This window comes from Penicillium concentricum, assembly GCF_028827145.1.
Source record: "Penicillium concentricum strain IBT 3081 chromosome Unknown utg000001l_segment0_segment0, whole genome shotgun sequence".
NCBI lineage: Eukaryota > Fungi > Ascomycota > Eurotiomycetes > Eurotiales > Aspergillaceae > Penicillium > Penicillium concentricum.
This window is the reverse complement of record NW_026622754.1, coordinates 3,783,659-3,801,698: the sequence shown is the minus strand read 5'-3', so window position 1 is coordinate 3,801,698 and position 18,040 is coordinate 3,783,659. Positions and strand designations below refer to the sequence as shown.

The window sequence follows — 18,040 nt, the reverse complement described above, 5'->3', positions numbered from 1 at the left end:
CAAAGATAATAATAGGCTTGGTACCTACATGGGGAGCTGAGATGAGACACAATGAAACCGCACGCCGTAGAACGAGACCGGAACACAGAGTAATGACCCACAGACTTCCAGGAAGAGAAGATCTCTAAACAACGAAGCAATATTGTATCCACTATACAACCCCCTTTGGATGCTTGGCCCCAGCCACAGCGGAAGAAAAGAAACGTGACGATACGAGACGATGATGAGACCAATCCCTGGAATCCCCTAGAAGATAGAGGCGCTCTCTTGCACGGTGCGGTCATAGCAGACGGGGAAAAGCTTGGACCAGAATCCATACAGTTCCAGCCTGTCGTCCCGTACCTCGACTAGCCATTTGGCGAATGCGAACTCGGTTTGGAAGGGATTTGGGCTTCGATAAGGCACAACCTGATCCATGTTAGTACGGGACTAAACCAAGGTACGTGAGGTCAAGACCACGGTGACAACTCACCTCTGGATATCGCTGCAGAGCCTGATGATACTTCTCCGACAGACCAAGCTTACGAAGAGTCGGCATGCGGATTGCCTTCGCCGCGATGCTGTATGCATGATTGAGATTTTCGCGTTCGGCAAACGAGGACTCTCCGATCACGACGCCACCTGGTAGCTTCTTATGCTGATGGGCATGAGCAACCTCGATAAGACGGGTGAGCATGTCGGCTTCCCAGTTCTCGAAAAGAGGATGGCGGAATTCTTTGATGTGTCGCTGGAGCAGCCATAGTTCACGCTTCAGGCGGACTGTATTGGCTTGCAACTTTGCGAGCCTTCGTTCGATGTGTTTGTTGAGACTTTGCAGGGCATAGTGAGTGGCGTCAAAGGACTGTATTGACTGTCAGTATCAACAGGATGTTCCATAGGCTCGATGTTTCCCAGACAGTGACAATACCTGGAAACTACATTCGTCCGACGAATCCTCTAGGACTCGGCGGGAGTCCGACATACGAGGCACACGGCCATTCCCACGAGAAACGGAGCGAGAGACTTGTCGGGCGGAGATGCGGTCCCTCTTGGAGTTCATGATGGGGGTGGAATCGGAAATGAATGGAAGAATTTGTTATACAATGAGCGAATTCGAGATTTGGTTACTCGATTGGATTTCTGTTAAGAGATGATGGGAGATAAGAGCGGCGATGATATGTTGAAAAATGCACAGAGGTTGGGATGTAGTGAGGTGTGAAGTGAGGCCGCTGAGGAAGGTACGAAGAACACTCGTAGTTGCTGCAAGGTATCTCAATTGATATGTATCATAGATGTATAGACAGCCATATAGGTATCATTGAATTCATGGGAATCGGAGCAAGAATATGTTCACAGCTTACTGCCTGAAGACTTGCCAAACTCAATCACCAGTTTGCCGAACTGCGTGCCCTTTTTCATGTCTTCGAATAGCCCGTCAATTGCGGACAAGTCATCTAACTCAGTCTGCAAAACTCGCGACACTACAGGGCGAATCTTCTTAGCATTCACGAACTCAATCATCTCCTTGAACTCCTTCCGGGAGCCCATTGTGGAACCGCGGACGTCGATGTTCTTGAGGACAGCAGCCATGGTAAATGGCATCTTAGGAGACACAGTCATTCCATAAATAGAGAGGACGCCGCCCGCCTAGAAATGTGAGTACTTTCATCTGAATTGAATACATGTCCCATTGTAGCACTCACCTTGAGCAACTTGACAGATTTCTCAATAGAATCACCACCTGCACCATCAATGATGGCATCGAAGTTCCTCTTCCCAGCTGGAAGCATACCCAACAGCTTCTTTTCCCATCCATCTTCCTTGTAGCTAACACCACCGGTCGCACCTAGCTCAACGGCCTTCTGAATCTTCTCCTGGCTCGAGCTTGTCACAAAGACATGCGCACCTCTGGCAACAGCAAACCGCAGCACCATCAGAGCCACACCACCACCAATTCCAGTCACCAAGACAGCAGCACCATCTCCAGAGTTTCTCTCACCAGCCTTGGTAATCAGAGCTCTCCACCCCGTCAAGCCCGTCAGGGGCAGAGCTGCAGCCTCGGCATCAGAGAGATGCTCAGGGGCCTCCTCGACCTCCGAGTACTCGATAGTAATATATTCCTGCAATGTGCCCTTATCCAGCACCTTGGTACCTCCCATAATTCGGTATCCAGCAGGATCCTCCGGTCCATCGGGCGAATCCTTCCAGCCAGCACCGGGATTCAAGATCACTCGCTTGCCTTGCCATTTTTCTGGGCTGGGGACGTTCGGGCCAGCACCGACAACCGTACCGACTCCGTCTGCGAGCAGGGGTACATCAAAGGTCACACCGGGGTAGAGGTGTTGGCGGAGGAAGAGGTCGCGGTGGTTGAGCGCGGCGGCGGTCAGTTTTACCAGTAGTTCACCCCCTTGCGGGGAAGGCTTGGGCACAGTGCGTAGGGAGAGCGGGTAGTAGACTTGACCTGGCTTGCCAGGTTTGCCGTCAATTGGGGATATGTAAATTGCTTTAGACATTTTGGATATGTTAGATGAAGATATCAAAACAAATTGACCTTGAAAGTCAGGCTCGTGCGGGGATGCTTAAATGCTTATCGATATTCTAATCGATAGCCGAGGTTGCTCCCCGAGGTCGAATTGCGCCCGCGTTTGGGGCCGAATGTCCGAGACATCATGTTGAATATCGAAATTGGGAACTAGTATATAGCCTGATATATTTCAGATGCAAAGCTCGAACTGGGACAAGTAATGACAAAAACAATGAGATTCAGATCGGGAGTGTTGATTGATAGAAGTTGGAATCGACTATCTGTTGCAAGTTCTGTACTTTCAGAGGATATATATTGTAGCCTTGAACAGCCAAATCACCACGGCTCTAAGATCAATATATTATCATCTCATCCGCGTGATGCATTACTAGAACCAAGTATCACAACGAGAGCAGAAAGCTTTACTTTATTCTATTAGGTACCGGGCACAAGATGCGGCTGGCAACGAAATATCAAGAACAATTGATCATAATCACGAAAAGACCACGCACATTCAGTAGGTCCTCCAGTAACTTCTGTGTCTAGCCTTTTCTAAGGCCAGAAAGAATGGTATTCGAACCATGTAAACGAGCTGGGATAAGGTAGGCCTGGTATGCAAGGCAAACAAATGCATAGTAGACACATCAAACACCACTGTGCATGATCCTATTTGACAATATATCGTTGTTTATTGGGTGGATAGGGACATCAGATTGTAAGATACTAGATTATAGATTAGCTTGTACCATTTGGCCTGGCAACCCACAGGTATAGATTTATAGTAGGTGCAATATCAGAGCTGGAAATGGGACCGGAGGCTGGTACCTATGGGAGCGTATCAACCACGACTCAGCGACAAAATCAACGACGACATAAGCGACGACTCAGCTACGCCTATAAGAACACCCATATTCATCTCGAGCCCTTTCCTCTCTTCTTTCTTCTTCCTCTTCTCACTTTCACCCCGTTAACTACTCTGATCAAACCAAAACATCAACTTCTCTAATAACTTTCTCCTTCAACTTGCAACCTCTCACCAACCATGGCTCCGAAAAAGCCCGAGACCAAGTCTCGCTCTGCCGTTGGCAAGTCCCAGGCTACCAACTGTAACTTCAAAGATGAAGAAACCATGCTCATCTGGAAGGTTTTTAAGCTGACCAACCAGGAGGCAATATCACTCCATCCTCACTTGATTGACTGATCCAGCATACTGAATTCATATTACTTTTAGATCAGCCTCCCTGCTCTCGCTGAGGATCTCGACCTCAATGTTGGTGCCGCTCGCATGCGCTGGTCTCGACTCAAGGCCAAACTCGTGGCCTTCGAGAAAAAGGAAGAAGTCAACAAGACTTCCGCTGCCGCTGACGCTGGAACCTCTGCCTCTGCCTTTGCCTCTGCCTCTACCCCTGCCTCTGGCCCCGCCACTGCCACTGGCGATACCACCATGGAAGAGGTTGACGACTCCGAGGAGCCCAAGGCTGCCATCACTAACGAGGATGAGAAGTGAGCACCTCAACAGCTGTTTTTCTGTGCCTTTGTTCATGGAATGTTTTGAGGGGACGTGATTTTTCGGGCTGTACCTTACTTCCAACTTTGGACAAAGGCGTTTATGATTCCAAATGAGTACAACAATCTTTCTGTAGGCGACAGCAAAGCCCATGTCATGCATGCTCGATGAACCTATTGACCACGTAACCGGGCAGGCTTATACCTCGACCATGAAGTAGAGACTATAATGATGCTAAGTGAAGTGTCAGATTTGAAGCTTTTGTCATACCATATCAATTTGTTTATCAAGGTAGAATTGAGCAAGTGTCCCAATACATCTAAGACCGTAAGTTAGACAGACGAAAAATAAGAACACCGAGATTTTCTGGACCTCTGACACGGAAACGACAGTCATTCCACCAAAGCTCTCCATATATGGGATTGATATCCTAACCCAAATAGGCCACAGACCAGAAAGAAAAAGAGAAAGCACCAAGGGAAAACAACATGGATCGTCCTTCTATTGAAATCAAACTCAGAAAGCCTTGTTCATTTCCTCCCGCACACCCAGCCAAGACCACGCTCAAATCTCGGACGACAACGGTGATGATAAACACAAAATGACTCATCCACATCCCTATCATGGTCAGGTATGGCCTGGATAGAGGTCTCGGAAGCATTGTCATCATAATATCCAGAGTCGTCGGCATGGTACCCATCCATGTAGAAACAGGTGCAATGCTGGACATCAGGCCTCGGAGGTGTAGGCTTGGGGGAAGGCACTCGCTTCGGGGGAAACATCTGCTTTGGAGAAGCAGACCTCCTGCAAGTGCATCTCGGGTCTGATTTTTCCCGCGAGTCGCGACGGGTCTTTTCACTCGACCGGGGAGAGCGCGTCGGGGTTGACGTCGGTCTCGGCACCGGTGAAAGCGCATAAATTGAAGCTCGGCAGCCCTCCGGGTGTCTTTCGCAATAAGCCGCCTTGCGGCAGTGGTGGCGGTGGACTACCGGGCTGGGGAGTGGTGCTGTCGCGATCGACGCACGTGTGGACTTGTACCTCTGGCCTGGCGTGGCAGGGGTGTCAGGAGAGGGTGCGTGGACCTCAAATTGATGCACCTCAACCTGCGGATGATGCTCTGGTTCGCGCTTTGTCGTGCGGTGACCGGTGCGGCGTCTTCTGGGCGGATCATAGTCTGAAAAATCACTGCTGTTCGGCGTCGTGGGACGTGTGTCGTTGGAACGACGCTCGCGTCTTGTTGTGTGACGGCTATTATGGCGTCGTGTGGCTGTTTCAGAGCTTGAATATTCACTGCTGCTGGGCGTGACGGTGCGTGTTTCGGGCGAGTGACATTCACACCGATGGTTGCAGGTGCAGATTATTTTCTCCACTTGCGGAGAGGACTCGCGCTCGCGTCTGATAATGTGACATCTTCCGCAGCATCGTATGGCCTCATAGGGAGAGGAGTCGGTGTTGCCGGGGGATGGGGAGCGTGTCCCGTGGGGGTGAACCTCGCATCTATTGCTGCAGGTGCAAAGTGCATTTTCTAGAATGGGAGATGGCGACGGGCATCGACTGTGGGCACATATTTTCCTCTCAGGTCCATAACGAACTAGCCTGATTCGGCCGCTTCGAGAGTGTCTCTTCTCCATTGGCTCGCCAGCGAAGTACCAGCCGAATTGTGTATCTTTGGGCTTAGGTCGGCCGGTGACTCTGGACCGCCTCATGCTCTTGGATCAAAGACGAGGAGCGCTTGGATATCGGAAGCCACGATAGAGAGAAAATGACCTTTGTTATGCAAGAAAGGTTATAGTTCAGACAAACTGGACTGGATTGTCTTGAAGCGAAAGAACTGTAAAGAGGGAATTGCCGGAGAAGGGGATGTCACTTTTATAGAGTCTCGATAACATCCGTGAAGCTCTAAGACTAATCCCGTCATATCGATTTGGGCTAAGACATTCATTGTGTCGTTTTGTGTCGTCTCTGTGTTACTCTTAGAGCGAGCAAATCTCAGAAAGCATTGTAGCTGTATAATGAAGTAGATCAAAGGGCAAACAAGATGGAGTAGATGTCAAAGGGTGACACAATGATCCAGCCCTATTGACAGGCACAGCAGATAATGGGATTCTCAACTCAACCGGATTCCTGCCCATAAAGATTTTGAGACCGTTGAATCCATCTTTTTTAGATGTTTGCCCAGGATTGTAGAGGTTGGGCAAAAAGGGATAGATGCATTTCAGCCCCCTCTATTGCACTTGGTGGAACGTCTAGATGCTCTCCTTTGTATTCTTAGGCAAAGCCCAATCCAATCCCTAACTTGTCAATTGCTTGAAAGCAGATGAACTTCCAATCAAAAGAGGAGCGTGGCTGTTGTGGGGAATACACGTCTATCCTGTTGTTTCCACATCTCTCTGCTTGCGTCAAGCCACCTAACTGCATACGTATTTGCTATCTATAGTGTTTCGCGTTAGGGAAAAAGTGAAAATCAGGCTCAAAAATTTGCTAAGATCATTTGGAGACTCCATTTGCATCTTTTTATACGATGTCTATTTTCTTTGCTACGCAGGATTGGGCAGAATAGTGTAAACAAGGTATAAGGTACATTGGGCAGAGTATGAAGACACAGTGTTGTGCGTGTATCGGATACCTGCTCTTGGCGGTATGTAATTGTGATTCCAAAAGATACGTTATATTCACCCTTTTAGGTGGCAAATCACGCGACCACTAACAATCCCATACCGTGTATTTACCACAAGGCACGTGTTATTGCCACGGCCACCGCTTAATCATTTTTGCTCTAGGAAACTTCCCAAGCGAAATCGAATCTCGATCTCTCTCTTTCTCGACCTTGTTCGTCTGGCGCTCGCATATCTGCATTACCTCTCTTACAGCTCTCCACTTCTTCGATTGACTAGCTCCTAGCTGTCATCCTCCAACTCAACCCAATTTTCCAATCTCGTGTCCTGCGACCTATCCGTTCGCATCACACATTCTCTTGCAAGCCCGCCACAGGTTTCGCGATAACTATCTCAGAATCGGTTTTTACGTGGGGGATCAACATCCGACCATACAAGCCTCTTTACCACAATGCCTACACCACTTCCATCGAGTTTCGCCTCGGCCGCTGCCGGCAACACCCAGGACCCCAGCCGGAGGGGGGATGGTTCGACTAGCGGAGAATGGTATGCACACACTGTTTCACCTTCTTGAAACCCCTCCATTAGCTGTTGCTCAACAGACTCGGTCCACTATCGTTGCTTTCTGCTGTGACCGTCAATGTTTTGAGCTCCAGATATCCGATGCTAACCTTCGATGCAACTAGGTCTCGAAACCGCATGAATGGAGCTACGCAGACCTTCCGCCGTCCTTCTGTTGCTACTAACCCCTCTCAACACCGGGATAGTAGCCAGCCTGCATCTGCCTCGACAACTACGGCCGGCGGCGCGTATATCCCCCCACACCTGAGCTCAAATACTTCTAGCATTGCACGGAATGGGGATGCCCGGTACTCCAAGGACCAACTTCTAGAGCTGTATAAATCGCAGCGGGAGGAGGGAGCCTTGAGTAAGAACGTGGAGGAATACTTCGTGGCCGACTGGGATCCCCACACTGTGTCAGCTCCTGCGAATGGAGCGTGGGGGAAGCGGGATGACCACAAGAATAACTCCGCGGGGCCTGAGGTTTGCTGGGACCATGGTGGCCAGGTGGAGCCGCTGGGAATCACTGGTATGACGGAGGACGAGAGAGAGGTTCGTGCTGTGTCGTGCTTTCAGGTCTGGGTGAGTGCTTTTACTAAAAAGCTTAATAGATGTTCGCCGCTTCAGTCAATTCCCCTCTGAAGCCACCCCCCACAAACGCCGCGAAGGAAAATGTCATCCCGGGAACTGGAGGCCGCAAGTCGTCGATCTCCTATCCTCAGGGCCATATCAATAACTACACCACCTCCTCCCCAACCGCCGGTCGCCCGGGTCCCCGACGCCGGGAAACGGGAGAATCGATTGGCAACCCCATGTCTCCTACCGGTTCCAACTCCCGATTTTTCCGCGATGAGGCCAATACCTCTACCCCTCCGCCGGCCCTGTTGCGTCGCAAAACTGATTTCCGAGAACCCAACCCCAAGGTGGATGAGAAGGCCAAGGATAGCAGGGAGGATCCTGCTTCTCCCTTTGGCACCCTGAAGCGCAGCTCCACCAATCCTATCAATACGGGCGTTAGTGGACCGAACTCCCCCTGGGGTTCGGCCTCGCATAATGCCAATTTCTCTCCGATGGGTGCCTTTGGAGCTTTCTCTCTTGGTTCTGGTTCCGCCGCCGGCACTCCCACGACTGAAAAGAAACCGGGATACGGAAGTCTTCGCGGAGAAAGCAGATTCAAGGGTTTGTTGTCTAAGGATAGCTCCGAAGATATGGCCGGCTCCGCCAAGGAAAGGCCCATGGGCAACCTTGAACGTCTTGCTGAAAACGACAGCGATGGGCGTTCACAGTCGCCCTGGGGGGATTCCGTCAAGACTCGTGTCAACCGAAGCGAAACTAATCCGTTCGACGAGCCTCGCAGTGGCAGCGCCGCTCTTGGTGGGTCTCAGGATGTTGAAGGTCCCGCTCAATCTGATCTCGGGTTTGGCGCATTCGGAATGACCTCGAGCATTCCTGGATTCCGGGAGTTGATGCAAAGCCAGGAGAACTCGCGGAACCCAACTCCCAGCCTGCTCCAGGGACACGAGCCAACCAGCCCAACCAACACCAATCCTTACCAGAGCCCGCATGGTGACCGTCATGGCGAACGTGTGGAACCCGAAGATGTCGACACTGACGGATCGGATATCCAGCAGCCCCAGCACCCAGGAGTCAGCGGACTTCGGGATCCCTCCAACCCCTTCGGTTCGATGAGACGGGTTGGCTCTGGAATCGATCTTCCCACCGTGGACCGCAGCCAGAACTCCAGTGTCAATGCGAACCGCACTTTCTCTGGTCTGGGTGGTCTCGGTGGCCTGTCTTCCCTGGGTGGAGCCTCGACTTGGTCATCTGGTGCTGCCGTCGGCACGCCCACTCGTGAGCGCTCTGCATTTGGCGGTGGCTTCGCTGACCCCATCTTTGGCTCTATGGGCGATCTTCAGTCTCCTAGCTTGTCAACCCTCGGTGGAGGTGGTCTCTTTAGCCCCCACGCCGGTATGACTGGCACAGGAAGCATTGGCCGATCAAGCAAACTCGGTGCCCTCTTCTCTTCCATGCAGGACGAGCAAGGAAGGCCCGACTCTGTCGGCCTGGATGGACTTGACCCCTCGCAAGGCGACAAGGCGGGTCAGGCAAGCCACCCTGGCTCAACGCCTGCTTCGCAAACACCCGTCTCGGCCGTTGGCTCTATTCCTAACCTGGCTGGTCATGATATTCCTTCTAGTCAAACCCCTGGCGCAGGCATCCCTGCTTCCCAGCAGCGTACCATGGTTATGCCTGATAGGATGCGTTGGATCTACCGGGATCCCCAAGGCAACATCCAGGGCCCGTGGACTGGGCTTGAGATGCATGATTGGTTCAAGGCGGGCTTCTTCAGCCCCGACCTGCAAATCAAGAAGCTTGAGGATACCGAATTTGAGCCATTAGCTCAGCTAGTGAGACGCATTGGGAACTCACGCGAGCCATTCCTTGTGCCCCAGATTGGACTTCCTCATGGCCCAGAACCGACTGTTGCCCAGTGGACTAACACAACCGCTGGATCTGCCCAGCCTCCCTTCCCGGGTAGTTTCCCAAGCTTCGGCACTACCTTGACAGCCGAGCAGCAAAATGCGCTCGAACGTCGCAAGCAGGAAGAGCAGTACCTGATGGCTCGGCAGAAGGAGCACTTGGCTCAGCAGCAGGCCATCATGAAGCAGATGGCTCCTCCTGGTGCCCCCTCCTCCTCCATGAACCCTCCGCTGCAGCACCAGTCTAGCGCACACAGCCTTCAAAGCCAGCCTAGCTTCTCAAGCATCACTTCACCCGTTGGCTACCAGCCATCCCCGATTCAGGCTCCCATGCAACAGCAGTCGCAACCTGGATTCTTTGATGGTGTTGCACCGAGACAGGGCGGTTTGAACGTGGGGCCTGGAATGCTGGGAACGGATTTCGGCAGCCAGGATCAACTCCCCGCTCTACTTGATCGCCTGAATGTCGGCCGCCAGGATCCATTTGCCTTTGGCAGTGCTGGTTCGTTCTCTGGTCGCCAGCCTGACAACTTCTTGCAATCTCAGCAGGTTACCCAGATGCTTCAGGATCGTGCTCAGCTTCAGCAAGAGCAGGAAGACTTTGATAAGGCTCATGAAGATGATCCCTTTGATCAGCACGCTCGCGAGGAGCGTCTTCGCCAGTTCCATGCTCTTCGGGCCCAGGAAGGCGAGATGGGCATGCGCACCGCTGAAGGTCTGCCCACCCACCCAGCCGCTGTGTCTCAGCAATTTGAGGCAGAGGTTGCGGCCGAGATGGAGGAGGCAGCCCAACAGCTGACCGACTCTGTTACCGGTTCTGAGCCTCTTACTCTTTCTCAGCAAGTTCACAAGGCTGCTTCTGCTCAACGCCAGCAGCAGGAACATGACCACCATAGCCATGGCCCTCCCGAGTCGGTCTGGGGAAGCAAGGTTGACCACGCCATGCCCCAGCCATTCCCTCCCCCACCCTCCGCGTCGCCCCTCCCTGCACCCACCGCCCAGCGTAACCGCCAAAATGTCGCCGAGTCTCTGGCCACTGGGTCCCGCTCTCAGACCCAGACTCCCGTTGACGCTGCGCCTACCTCTGTCGCACCATGGGCCAAGGAGGCAAATGACTTGCCGAAGGGTCCCTCTCTCAAGGAGATCCAGGAAGCCGAGGCTCGTACTGCCGCCCAACGTGAGGAAGTCGCTGCTGCGGCACGCCGCGCCCAATTCCTTGCGGAGCAAGAGCGTCTCAGCCAAGCGCAGGCACAGGCAGCTCCTGGCCTTCCCTCGTCGGCCAACTGGGCCAGCGCTGGATCTCCGGCCACCCCTGCCTCGGTTGGCTCCCCCTGGGCCACCAAGACTCTGCCCACACCTACCGCCACTACTGCTAAGAAGACTCTTGCTCAGATCCAGAAGGAGGAGGAGGCCCGCAAGAACCGCGCGGCTGCTGCTGCCGCCGCTGCCATAGCTGCGACCCCAAGCCCCCCCGTTCCCTCCTCTGTCGGCAAGCGTTACGCCGATCTTGCTAGCAAGGGCCCTGCCCCTGCTGCTCCTGCTGGCCAGGGCTCCAGTGCCTGGACCACTGTCGGTGCTAGTGGCAAGGTCAAGGGTGTGCCAACTGCGCCGCCCCTCGGACCCCGCACAGCCAGCGGAACGGTCCCGATCTCCCCTCTTATCGCCAAGCCCCGTCCTGCGAATGTGAGCACTACCCGTAGTGTGACAAGCAGCAACATCTCCCAGTCCAACCCTAACCAGGCCGTTGAGGAGTTCACCAAGTGGGCTACTCTGGCTCTTAGCAAGGGGTTGAACAGCAGCATCAATGGTGAGTTTTTATCCTTTTTATTCAATTTACACTGTTTCCATACTAACACCTTATCTCTAGTTGACGATTTCGTTCAGCAATTGCTCTTCCTGCCTGCCGAGGCTGAGATCATCTCCGACTCCGTCTACGCCAACTCCCAGACTCTCGACGGCCGACGCTTCTCAGAGGAATTCATCCGCCGCCGCAAGCTTGCCGATAAGGGCATTGTCGACCCTGTCTCGCCCAGCGCTTTCGGTGAGCAGAAGAGCGGCGGTGGCTGGAGCGAGGTTGCTAAGAAGGGCTCTGCTGCTACTGTTGCGGCTGCTGCTCAGCGCGAGGAAGAGGCTGCCAGTTCTGCGTTCAAGGTCGTCGCTCCCCGCAAGAAGGGCAAGCGCTAGTGATGTGTATAGTTTCTGTCCGAGGTGTATTTTTTTATCACAGTCTTGCTAGCTAAGTTGGATCTTTTGTTTCTATTTATGTGAGATACGTGCCATGTTCGTTGCGTGTCTTCGCCATGCCTATGTACCAGCATCATATTCATAGTATCATTGATATCGCTTCTGAATTGTGCATGTTTTTCGGCCGTAGAGTTACCTGTCTTGTAACATTCGTAGACCCTGCCCAGGTGCAAGCATATGAAGCTGGTTTAGCCCGTTTCGGTGGTAGGAGCTGGTTTGTCTTGTGGACTCTACAAATTGAAGTTACTTCCCAAGATCCATCGTCTTCCACTATCTGAAGTAAAATCAATGATCAAATCCAATGGACTCCAAATTTATGGCCTTCCACCCATTACAAGAGCCTGTCTAACCGCCTTTCCCCATACTTTGTATCTAATGGGATTTGGTTTCGTTCTCGAATTCGCACTGGGCCCCAAATAGCTTACATAAGCTGACCAGTTGATAACTACAAGCTTACAATGAATTTGATAGAGAGGAAAAAACAAGGAGAGAGTACTTCTGGAAGAAGCAAGGTCCCACTGCCCAGGGTAAAGCCTCAACATCCCATATGTCTTCCATTACTATTAAGCTACAATATATGAAAATTAATTTTGCCAAGTCCAGCTTGCTGCTTATTTTGTTTCAAAATAGGTCTTTCTTAAAGCTCAATATGACTACAACAAACATCACCATGTCATGTGCCAGTTGAAAAGCACTGCAGCTGCTGTGCTCTCTTCTGGAATCATGCAGCCCAGATAGAGAGGCATGATATATGCATTGGATGCATTTCTGTTGAGTAAAAGAATAAGCGTAGAACAATGATTTTGCATATAATCAGAGGTAGAAATCTCAGAGATATCGTGTAGACCCCATGACCGATAGACATAGCCGATGCATACTTGTACTCGATACTGACTAAAAATATCGCTTAAACAGGAGAAACAATGCTAAAGGTTATTGAATATGTTGAAAATTCAAAAGTAGATTGCGCCAGGCTAAAAAGACGCTGCAGAAATTGGCTAAAAGTAAAATACAAATCATAACGATCGTAGCTGAGTTCCACCCCTTTTTACACAAGATATTGTCATCAACAGATCATGAATAAGAGAAAATGAAACAAGTCCAGTGCAGTGCTCACCACTCCACGCCTACATCTTGGTTGTAATGCGTAAGGACAGAATTGTGTCAGACTGGACTCTGCAGTGTGACTCGCCTTTTATTAAGGGGTCCAAACAGCCTCTTGAATCCCATCCAGGGTGTATTAATTGGACTATCCACCCCAGTATACAGAAATAGATCGTAGATCCATCCTCCGAAGGTGCAACCTAATATTGGTGCAACCATAGGAACCTAAGACGGAAATTGGTTAGCCGGGAAAGTCCAAAAGATTGTCATGTACAGATAAACATACCCAGAAGTAATAGTCTCCTGCAGCCCATACTTCATGCCCATATCCAATCATGTAGGATGTCAGCCGAGGCCCAAAGTCCCGTGCCAGGTTGATAGCATATCCAGTCTCCCATCCAAAGCACGCGCCAATGCCAAAGATAACGAAGAATAGCGCCAGAGGTGTCAGCTGCCCGGCGCCTAGATTGCCGTTGTCTTTCAGAGCGAATATCATGAACATCAAAATCGCGCTAGCAAGGAACTCGGAGAAGAATTGCCCCGTCTTTGTCATGAACTCTGCTGGATATGTACAGAAGATGCCGGCTGTTGCTGTCGTTGAGTAGCCGGGGACTGTACGGATATTTGGCCCGCCCTCGTAGACGTTGATGGCTGACTTATAGTTGCCGTACACAATGGCAGAGCCGCACATCGCGCCGAGGGTCTGGGCTAGTGCGTACACGGGGAGTTTGCGCCAGGGGAACCCGCGGAGGACGCAGTTTGCAAATGTCACGGCGGGATTGATGTGGCCGCCTGATGCCCCGCTAGCGTATACTCCGAGCATGACGCCGAGTCTGTTGAACAGTGTTGGTTAGAAGAGAGTATCTTAAGCGATGATAGAAAAAGAAGAAGAGACTTACCCCCATCCCCAAGTGATAGATTGGTAGTCACCCTTCTCACCATGACTGAGTAGCACCTGAGCAACGACCCCGTCCCCAAATAAAATTAGGATTAACGTCCCAAAGAACTCCGAGAACGCATCACGACAGTACTCCCTCACTTTGAACCAGAGCAGGGGGCGAGTATAAGGGCTTTCGACTTCCGGGTTGATATGATGGATAGCCGTTTCGTTTTTATCAGCCAGACACAGCGAGCCACAGCCACTGTCATGACTAGCAGCGGAAAGAGTTTCACGGTGGACTTTTGACATTGGATCAAGCTCAAGCTCTTTCCAGGTAGCCATCGAAAGGAGATCCCAAGCTCTGGGAGCCAGGGTTGGGGCTTCGAGTTGATATAGTACGACCAACCGGGGGAATCTCGCCAACACGAAAATGATGTAGTAGGCCCTCCGGTATATCAACGGTGCAGAACCAGGGACGACCGTGTAACCAATCCTTTTGCGCTCAACTTGTGCTTTCCTTCGTACAAGACGGTGGCTCGATTGGCTGATGCAGGGATTTGTCCTGGAAGAGAGTGTGTGTCTGTGTGTCTTGTCCTCTTGGTCCCAAGCTCCAGAGCTCCAGAGGGCGTGCAAGCTTGCAGGGAAGATATCAGCTAAAGTCAAATTCGGACAGACTCGGAATCATCAAGTGCACATATCCTTTTTATTGAACTGACTGGGCCGGTCATTGTGCTTTTTGTTGCCGTCCTTTTTGTTTCTTTTCCCCATAAAGTGGAATATTGTGACAGCGCATCTCTGATAGTCCATTTCAGGGGTCGTTTGTAGGAAGGACCGTTTGGACTGGGCATCCGGAAGTCACTGTCCGATCCCGGTTGGGTTGTTTCCTCCCCTTTGGGTAATTCTTGGATACCGCAATGTTGTGTATAGTTCCCACTTTAACGGTATTTGCCATGGCTGCTCTGACTAAAGGAGAAGCTTCTATGTCTTCCGTTACTCATCGTCAACTCGGGTGCCAGACCTCAAGCAGGCCAAATTGCAATTTTCTGGAAAGTCCAAACCGTGTCACCTTGGCAGAGGCGGAAGGCGTCAAAGGGAGATTGGTCCTCATGATGCCGAGGGTAGTATTTTATCGCTCTTCAGTAGTGGCACAATTGGTGTGTGACCATATGCTTGGAGGTAGCATCACCGAGACCGGGGTTGTCCGGATTTGACTCTGTGTGTGTAGTAAAAATGATGTCTTGTCCTCCAGTGGTTCAAGGTCAAAAAAAGCCAATATAGGTTTGTAGCAAAAATTGTGATGTCGACGAGTCTGGTAGTTGTAATTTGGGCCATTTAGGCCATTTATTGGTAAATATCTGTCCTGCTATATGACAATGGAATAAGACCGAGTCAATGCGTAATTCCCCACCAAACTGGATCTAACACTTCGTCAAATGAACCGAGTCGTCAATCATCTGCTGATCTCTCTCCACAGTATGCAGCAAGGTCATGCTGACAGGGGTTAGGGGAAAGTCGGGAAGAGAGAGTCCTTTTTCCCGAGGATATCTTTCCCTTAATAGTCCAAAGTGCATTTAACACTTTGGCTAATTCCCTCTAATTCCAAAAGAATACCAAGAATACCAAGAACAAATCTATAAGAGCCAATACTTGTCGCACAGCCCGTTCTCACTTCTCTGACCAGGATAATCCCACCAATCCTTTTGCTCGTCTCCCCCTCATTCCTTCATCCCCCGCTGTATGACTGCGAAGCTCCTGTGTATGACTTTATTTATGCCCTTGAACTTCCCTGTATCTCGAGTTTTTCCCTTTGATCATCCAAACTTTGACGTCTCATGGGCGCAAACGGTTTCTTTTCCTTATAGATTCCTCTATTACACTCCATAATCATGTCAAACACATTTGTGGGATCAATCGACCAGGGTACGACAAGTACCAGATTCTTGATATTCAACCGCGAGGGCGAACCAGTAGCATCGCATCAAGTCGAGTTCAGCCAAATCTACCCGAACCCGGGGTAAGTCCCAGTCCAATCCAATAACCAGACCAAACCCCATATATCCAAAAATTAACCACTTTTAGTTGGCACGAACACGACCCACTCGAGATCGTAGCCTCAGTAGAAACATGCATCGAAGAAGCCGTCCAGAAGTTCGAAGCGCAAGGCCACACTCGAGGCAGCATCAAAAGCATCGGAATAACCAACCAGCGCGAAACAACCATAGTCTGGGACCACGAAACCGGCGAACCCCTCTACAATGCCATTGTATGGACCGACACACGGTCTCAGGCAATCGTCGCGGAACTGAAACAGAAACCAGGGGCAGCGCAGCTCCAGACACTCTGCGGTCTGCCGTTGTCAACCTACTCGTCGGCTACAAAGCTGCTGTGGATGTTAGCGCATGTCCCAAGAGTGAAGGATGCATTTGACCGCGGCACACTGGCGTTTGGTACCGTCGACGCTTGGCTAGTGTACCGTTTGAACGGTGGCGTGGCTGCCAACGTCTTTGTCTCGGATTCGACAAACGCTTCGCGGACCATGTTTGTGAATCTGGAGACGTTGCGGTATGATGAGACGCTGCTGGACTTTTTTGGGATCAGGGGGAAGATTCATCTGCCTAAGATTGTGCCATCGTCTGATGCGACAGCGTATGGGGTTGTTGCTTCTGGGGCTTTGGCGCAGGTTCCGATTATGGGATGTCTTGGGGATCAGTCTGCGGCCTTGGTTGGACAGAAAGGGTTCTCGCCTGGAATGGCCAAGAACACTTATGGCACCGGGTGCTTTCTTTTGTACAATGTTGGTGACAAGCCGGTGTTCTCGACACATGGATTGCTGGCTACGGTGGCTTACCACTTTGGTGGGAAGCCTATCTATGCCCTTGAGGGGAGCATTGCCGTTGCTGGATCTGGGATCAAATTCTTGCAGAATAACTTGAATTTCTTTCAGGAGTCTAAGGAGGTCAATGACCTTGCCTACTCGGTGGATGACAATGGCGGATGTGTGTTTGTCACTGCCTTTAGTGGACTTTTTGCACCTTATTGGATTGATGACGCCAAAGGAACAATCTGTGAGTTTCTCATTACCTGACTGTTATATTTTATCTGACAGTTTATGCAGTTGGGATCACCCAGTACACCCAAAAGGGTCATATCGCACGCGCTACCTTAGAGGCAACTTGCTTCCAGACTAAAGCTATTCTCGACGCAATGGAGAAAGACAGCGGACATACACTCTCCGAACTGGCTGTAGATGGAGGTATGAGTAACTCAGACTTGGCAATGCAGGTAAATAATTACATGTTCTTCTACATCGACGAGTGTATGAGAATTGATCTAATCTCAAATATAGACTCAAGCAGATCTGATATCCATCCCCGTCTACCGCCCCGAGATGCGAGAGACTACAGCTCTCGGTGCAGCAATTGCAGCAGGTCTTGCAGTTGGTATTTGGCGCAACTTTGCCGAGCTACGCGATATCAATCGTTCTGGTGGTGCCGTCTTCGAGCCCCAGGTCCCGCTACAAGAGAGCGCTGCCAAATTCGCACAATGGGAAAAGGCTGTGCAAATGTGTAAAGGCTGGGTGGGATCTAAGAGCACCGAGCAAGAAGAAGCCGTTGATCCGACCAGCGAGACATATGCACCGGCGAAGAATCATCATCTCCCTCCACCCAAGGCAACACCAATCTCGAATAATTCCTTGATCTCCAATGTTGTTAAGAGCTTTACATACACTACCGCGGTGAAGAAGAGGGCTCATGTCTCGGTCAAGGAGATCGAAGTCCCACCTCCACCTGTACAGACGGCACTAGGAAGTGTGTTGGGTGATTTGGATGATGCAGATGAAGAGGATTTGTTCTTGGAGTTGCGGAAAGTCGAGATTTTGCAAAGACTTAGGAAGCTACGGAAGCAGTCAAATAGTTACTAATTGTATTTCTATTGGATTCAGTGTTGGTTGTATCCCAATATGGCCACGGACGTATCAGACAACGCAACGTATCCAAATGACTTTCAAATACCTGAGAAGCAAACCGAGGCTCTGCCAAAAGGGGCTCTCTCAACCGTAACATCTCACCCGGGGTATGTATCACGGACACTCTGGTGTAGGGGTCTGCAGGTTGGGCCAACGCCGCCACTCTTGACACAGTTCTG

General features: G+C 51.0%; 7 protein-coding genes across 7 annotated transcripts; 3 read left to right on the top strand and 4 right to left on the bottom strand.

Moving 5' to 3' along the window:
- Positions 1 to 246: 246 nt before the first annotated feature.
- N7517_001437 (uncharacterized protein) lies at positions 247 to 1,039 on the bottom strand (the record flags this gene model as incomplete). Its single annotated transcript, XM_056719167.1, has 3 exons — positions 247 to 408; positions 473 to 841; positions 908 to 1,039. 3 exons carry the CDS (start codon positions 1,037 to 1,039, stop codon positions 247 to 249), a joined length of 663 nt encoding a protein of 220 aa, XP_056583302.1.
- Positions 1,040 to 1,329: 290 nt separating this feature from the next.
- N7517_001436 (putative alcohol dehydrogenase) lies at positions 1,330 to 2,492 on the bottom strand (the record flags this gene model as incomplete). The annotated part of the gene is made up of 2 exons (XM_056719166.1): positions 1,330 to 1,626; positions 1,683 to 2,492. The coding sequence occupies 2 exons, from the start codon at positions 2,490 to 2,492 to the stop codon at positions 1,330 to 1,332; spliced, it is 1,107 nt and encodes a 368-aa protein (XP_056583301.1).
- Positions 2,493 to 3,545: 1,053 nt separating this feature from the next.
- On the top strand, positions 3,546 to 4,010 carry N7517_001435 (uncharacterized protein; the record flags this gene model as incomplete). Its single annotated transcript, XM_056719165.1, has 2 exons — positions 3,546 to 3,647; positions 3,735 to 4,010. 2 exons carry the CDS (start codon positions 3,546 to 3,548, stop codon positions 4,008 to 4,010), a joined length of 378 nt encoding a protein of 125 aa, XP_056583300.1.
- A 530-nt stretch (positions 4,011 to 4,540) lies between these two features.
- N7517_001434 (uncharacterized protein) lies at positions 4,541 to 5,716 on the bottom strand (the record flags this gene model as incomplete). The annotated part of the gene is made up of 1 exon (XM_056719164.1): positions 4,541 to 5,716. One exon carries the CDS (start codon positions 5,714 to 5,716, stop codon positions 4,541 to 4,543), a length of 1,176 nt encoding a protein of 391 aa, XP_056583299.1.
- Positions 5,717 to 7,076: 1,360 nt separating this feature from the next.
- On the top strand, positions 7,077 to 11,850 carry N7517_001433 (GYF domain-containing protein; the record flags this gene model as incomplete). Its single annotated transcript, XM_056719163.1, has 4 exons — positions 7,077 to 7,171; positions 7,312 to 7,738; positions 7,798 to 11,473; positions 11,534 to 11,850. 4 exons carry the CDS (start codon positions 7,077 to 7,079, stop codon positions 11,848 to 11,850), a joined length of 4,515 nt encoding a protein of 1,504 aa, XP_056583298.1.
- A 1,224-nt stretch (positions 11,851 to 13,074) lies between these two features.
- On the bottom strand, positions 13,075 to 14,236 carry N7517_001432 (MIP/aquaporin family protein; the record flags this gene model as incomplete). The annotated part of the gene is made up of 3 exons (XM_056719162.1): positions 13,075 to 13,239; positions 13,301 to 13,847; positions 13,914 to 14,236. The coding sequence occupies 3 exons, from the start codon at positions 14,234 to 14,236 to the stop codon at positions 13,075 to 13,077; spliced, it is 1,035 nt and encodes a 344-aa protein (XP_056583297.1).
- Positions 14,237 to 15,780: 1,544 nt separating this feature from the next.
- Positions 15,781 to 17,816, top strand: N7517_001431 (glycerol kinase; the record flags this gene model as incomplete). The annotated part of the gene is made up of 4 exons (XM_056719161.1): positions 15,781 to 15,908; positions 15,974 to 16,959; positions 17,010 to 17,176; positions 17,241 to 17,816. 4 exons carry the CDS (start codon positions 15,781 to 15,783, stop codon positions 17,814 to 17,816), a joined length of 1,857 nt encoding a protein of 618 aa, XP_056583296.1.
- Between the last annotated feature and the right edge of the window lie 224 nt (positions 17,817 to 18,040).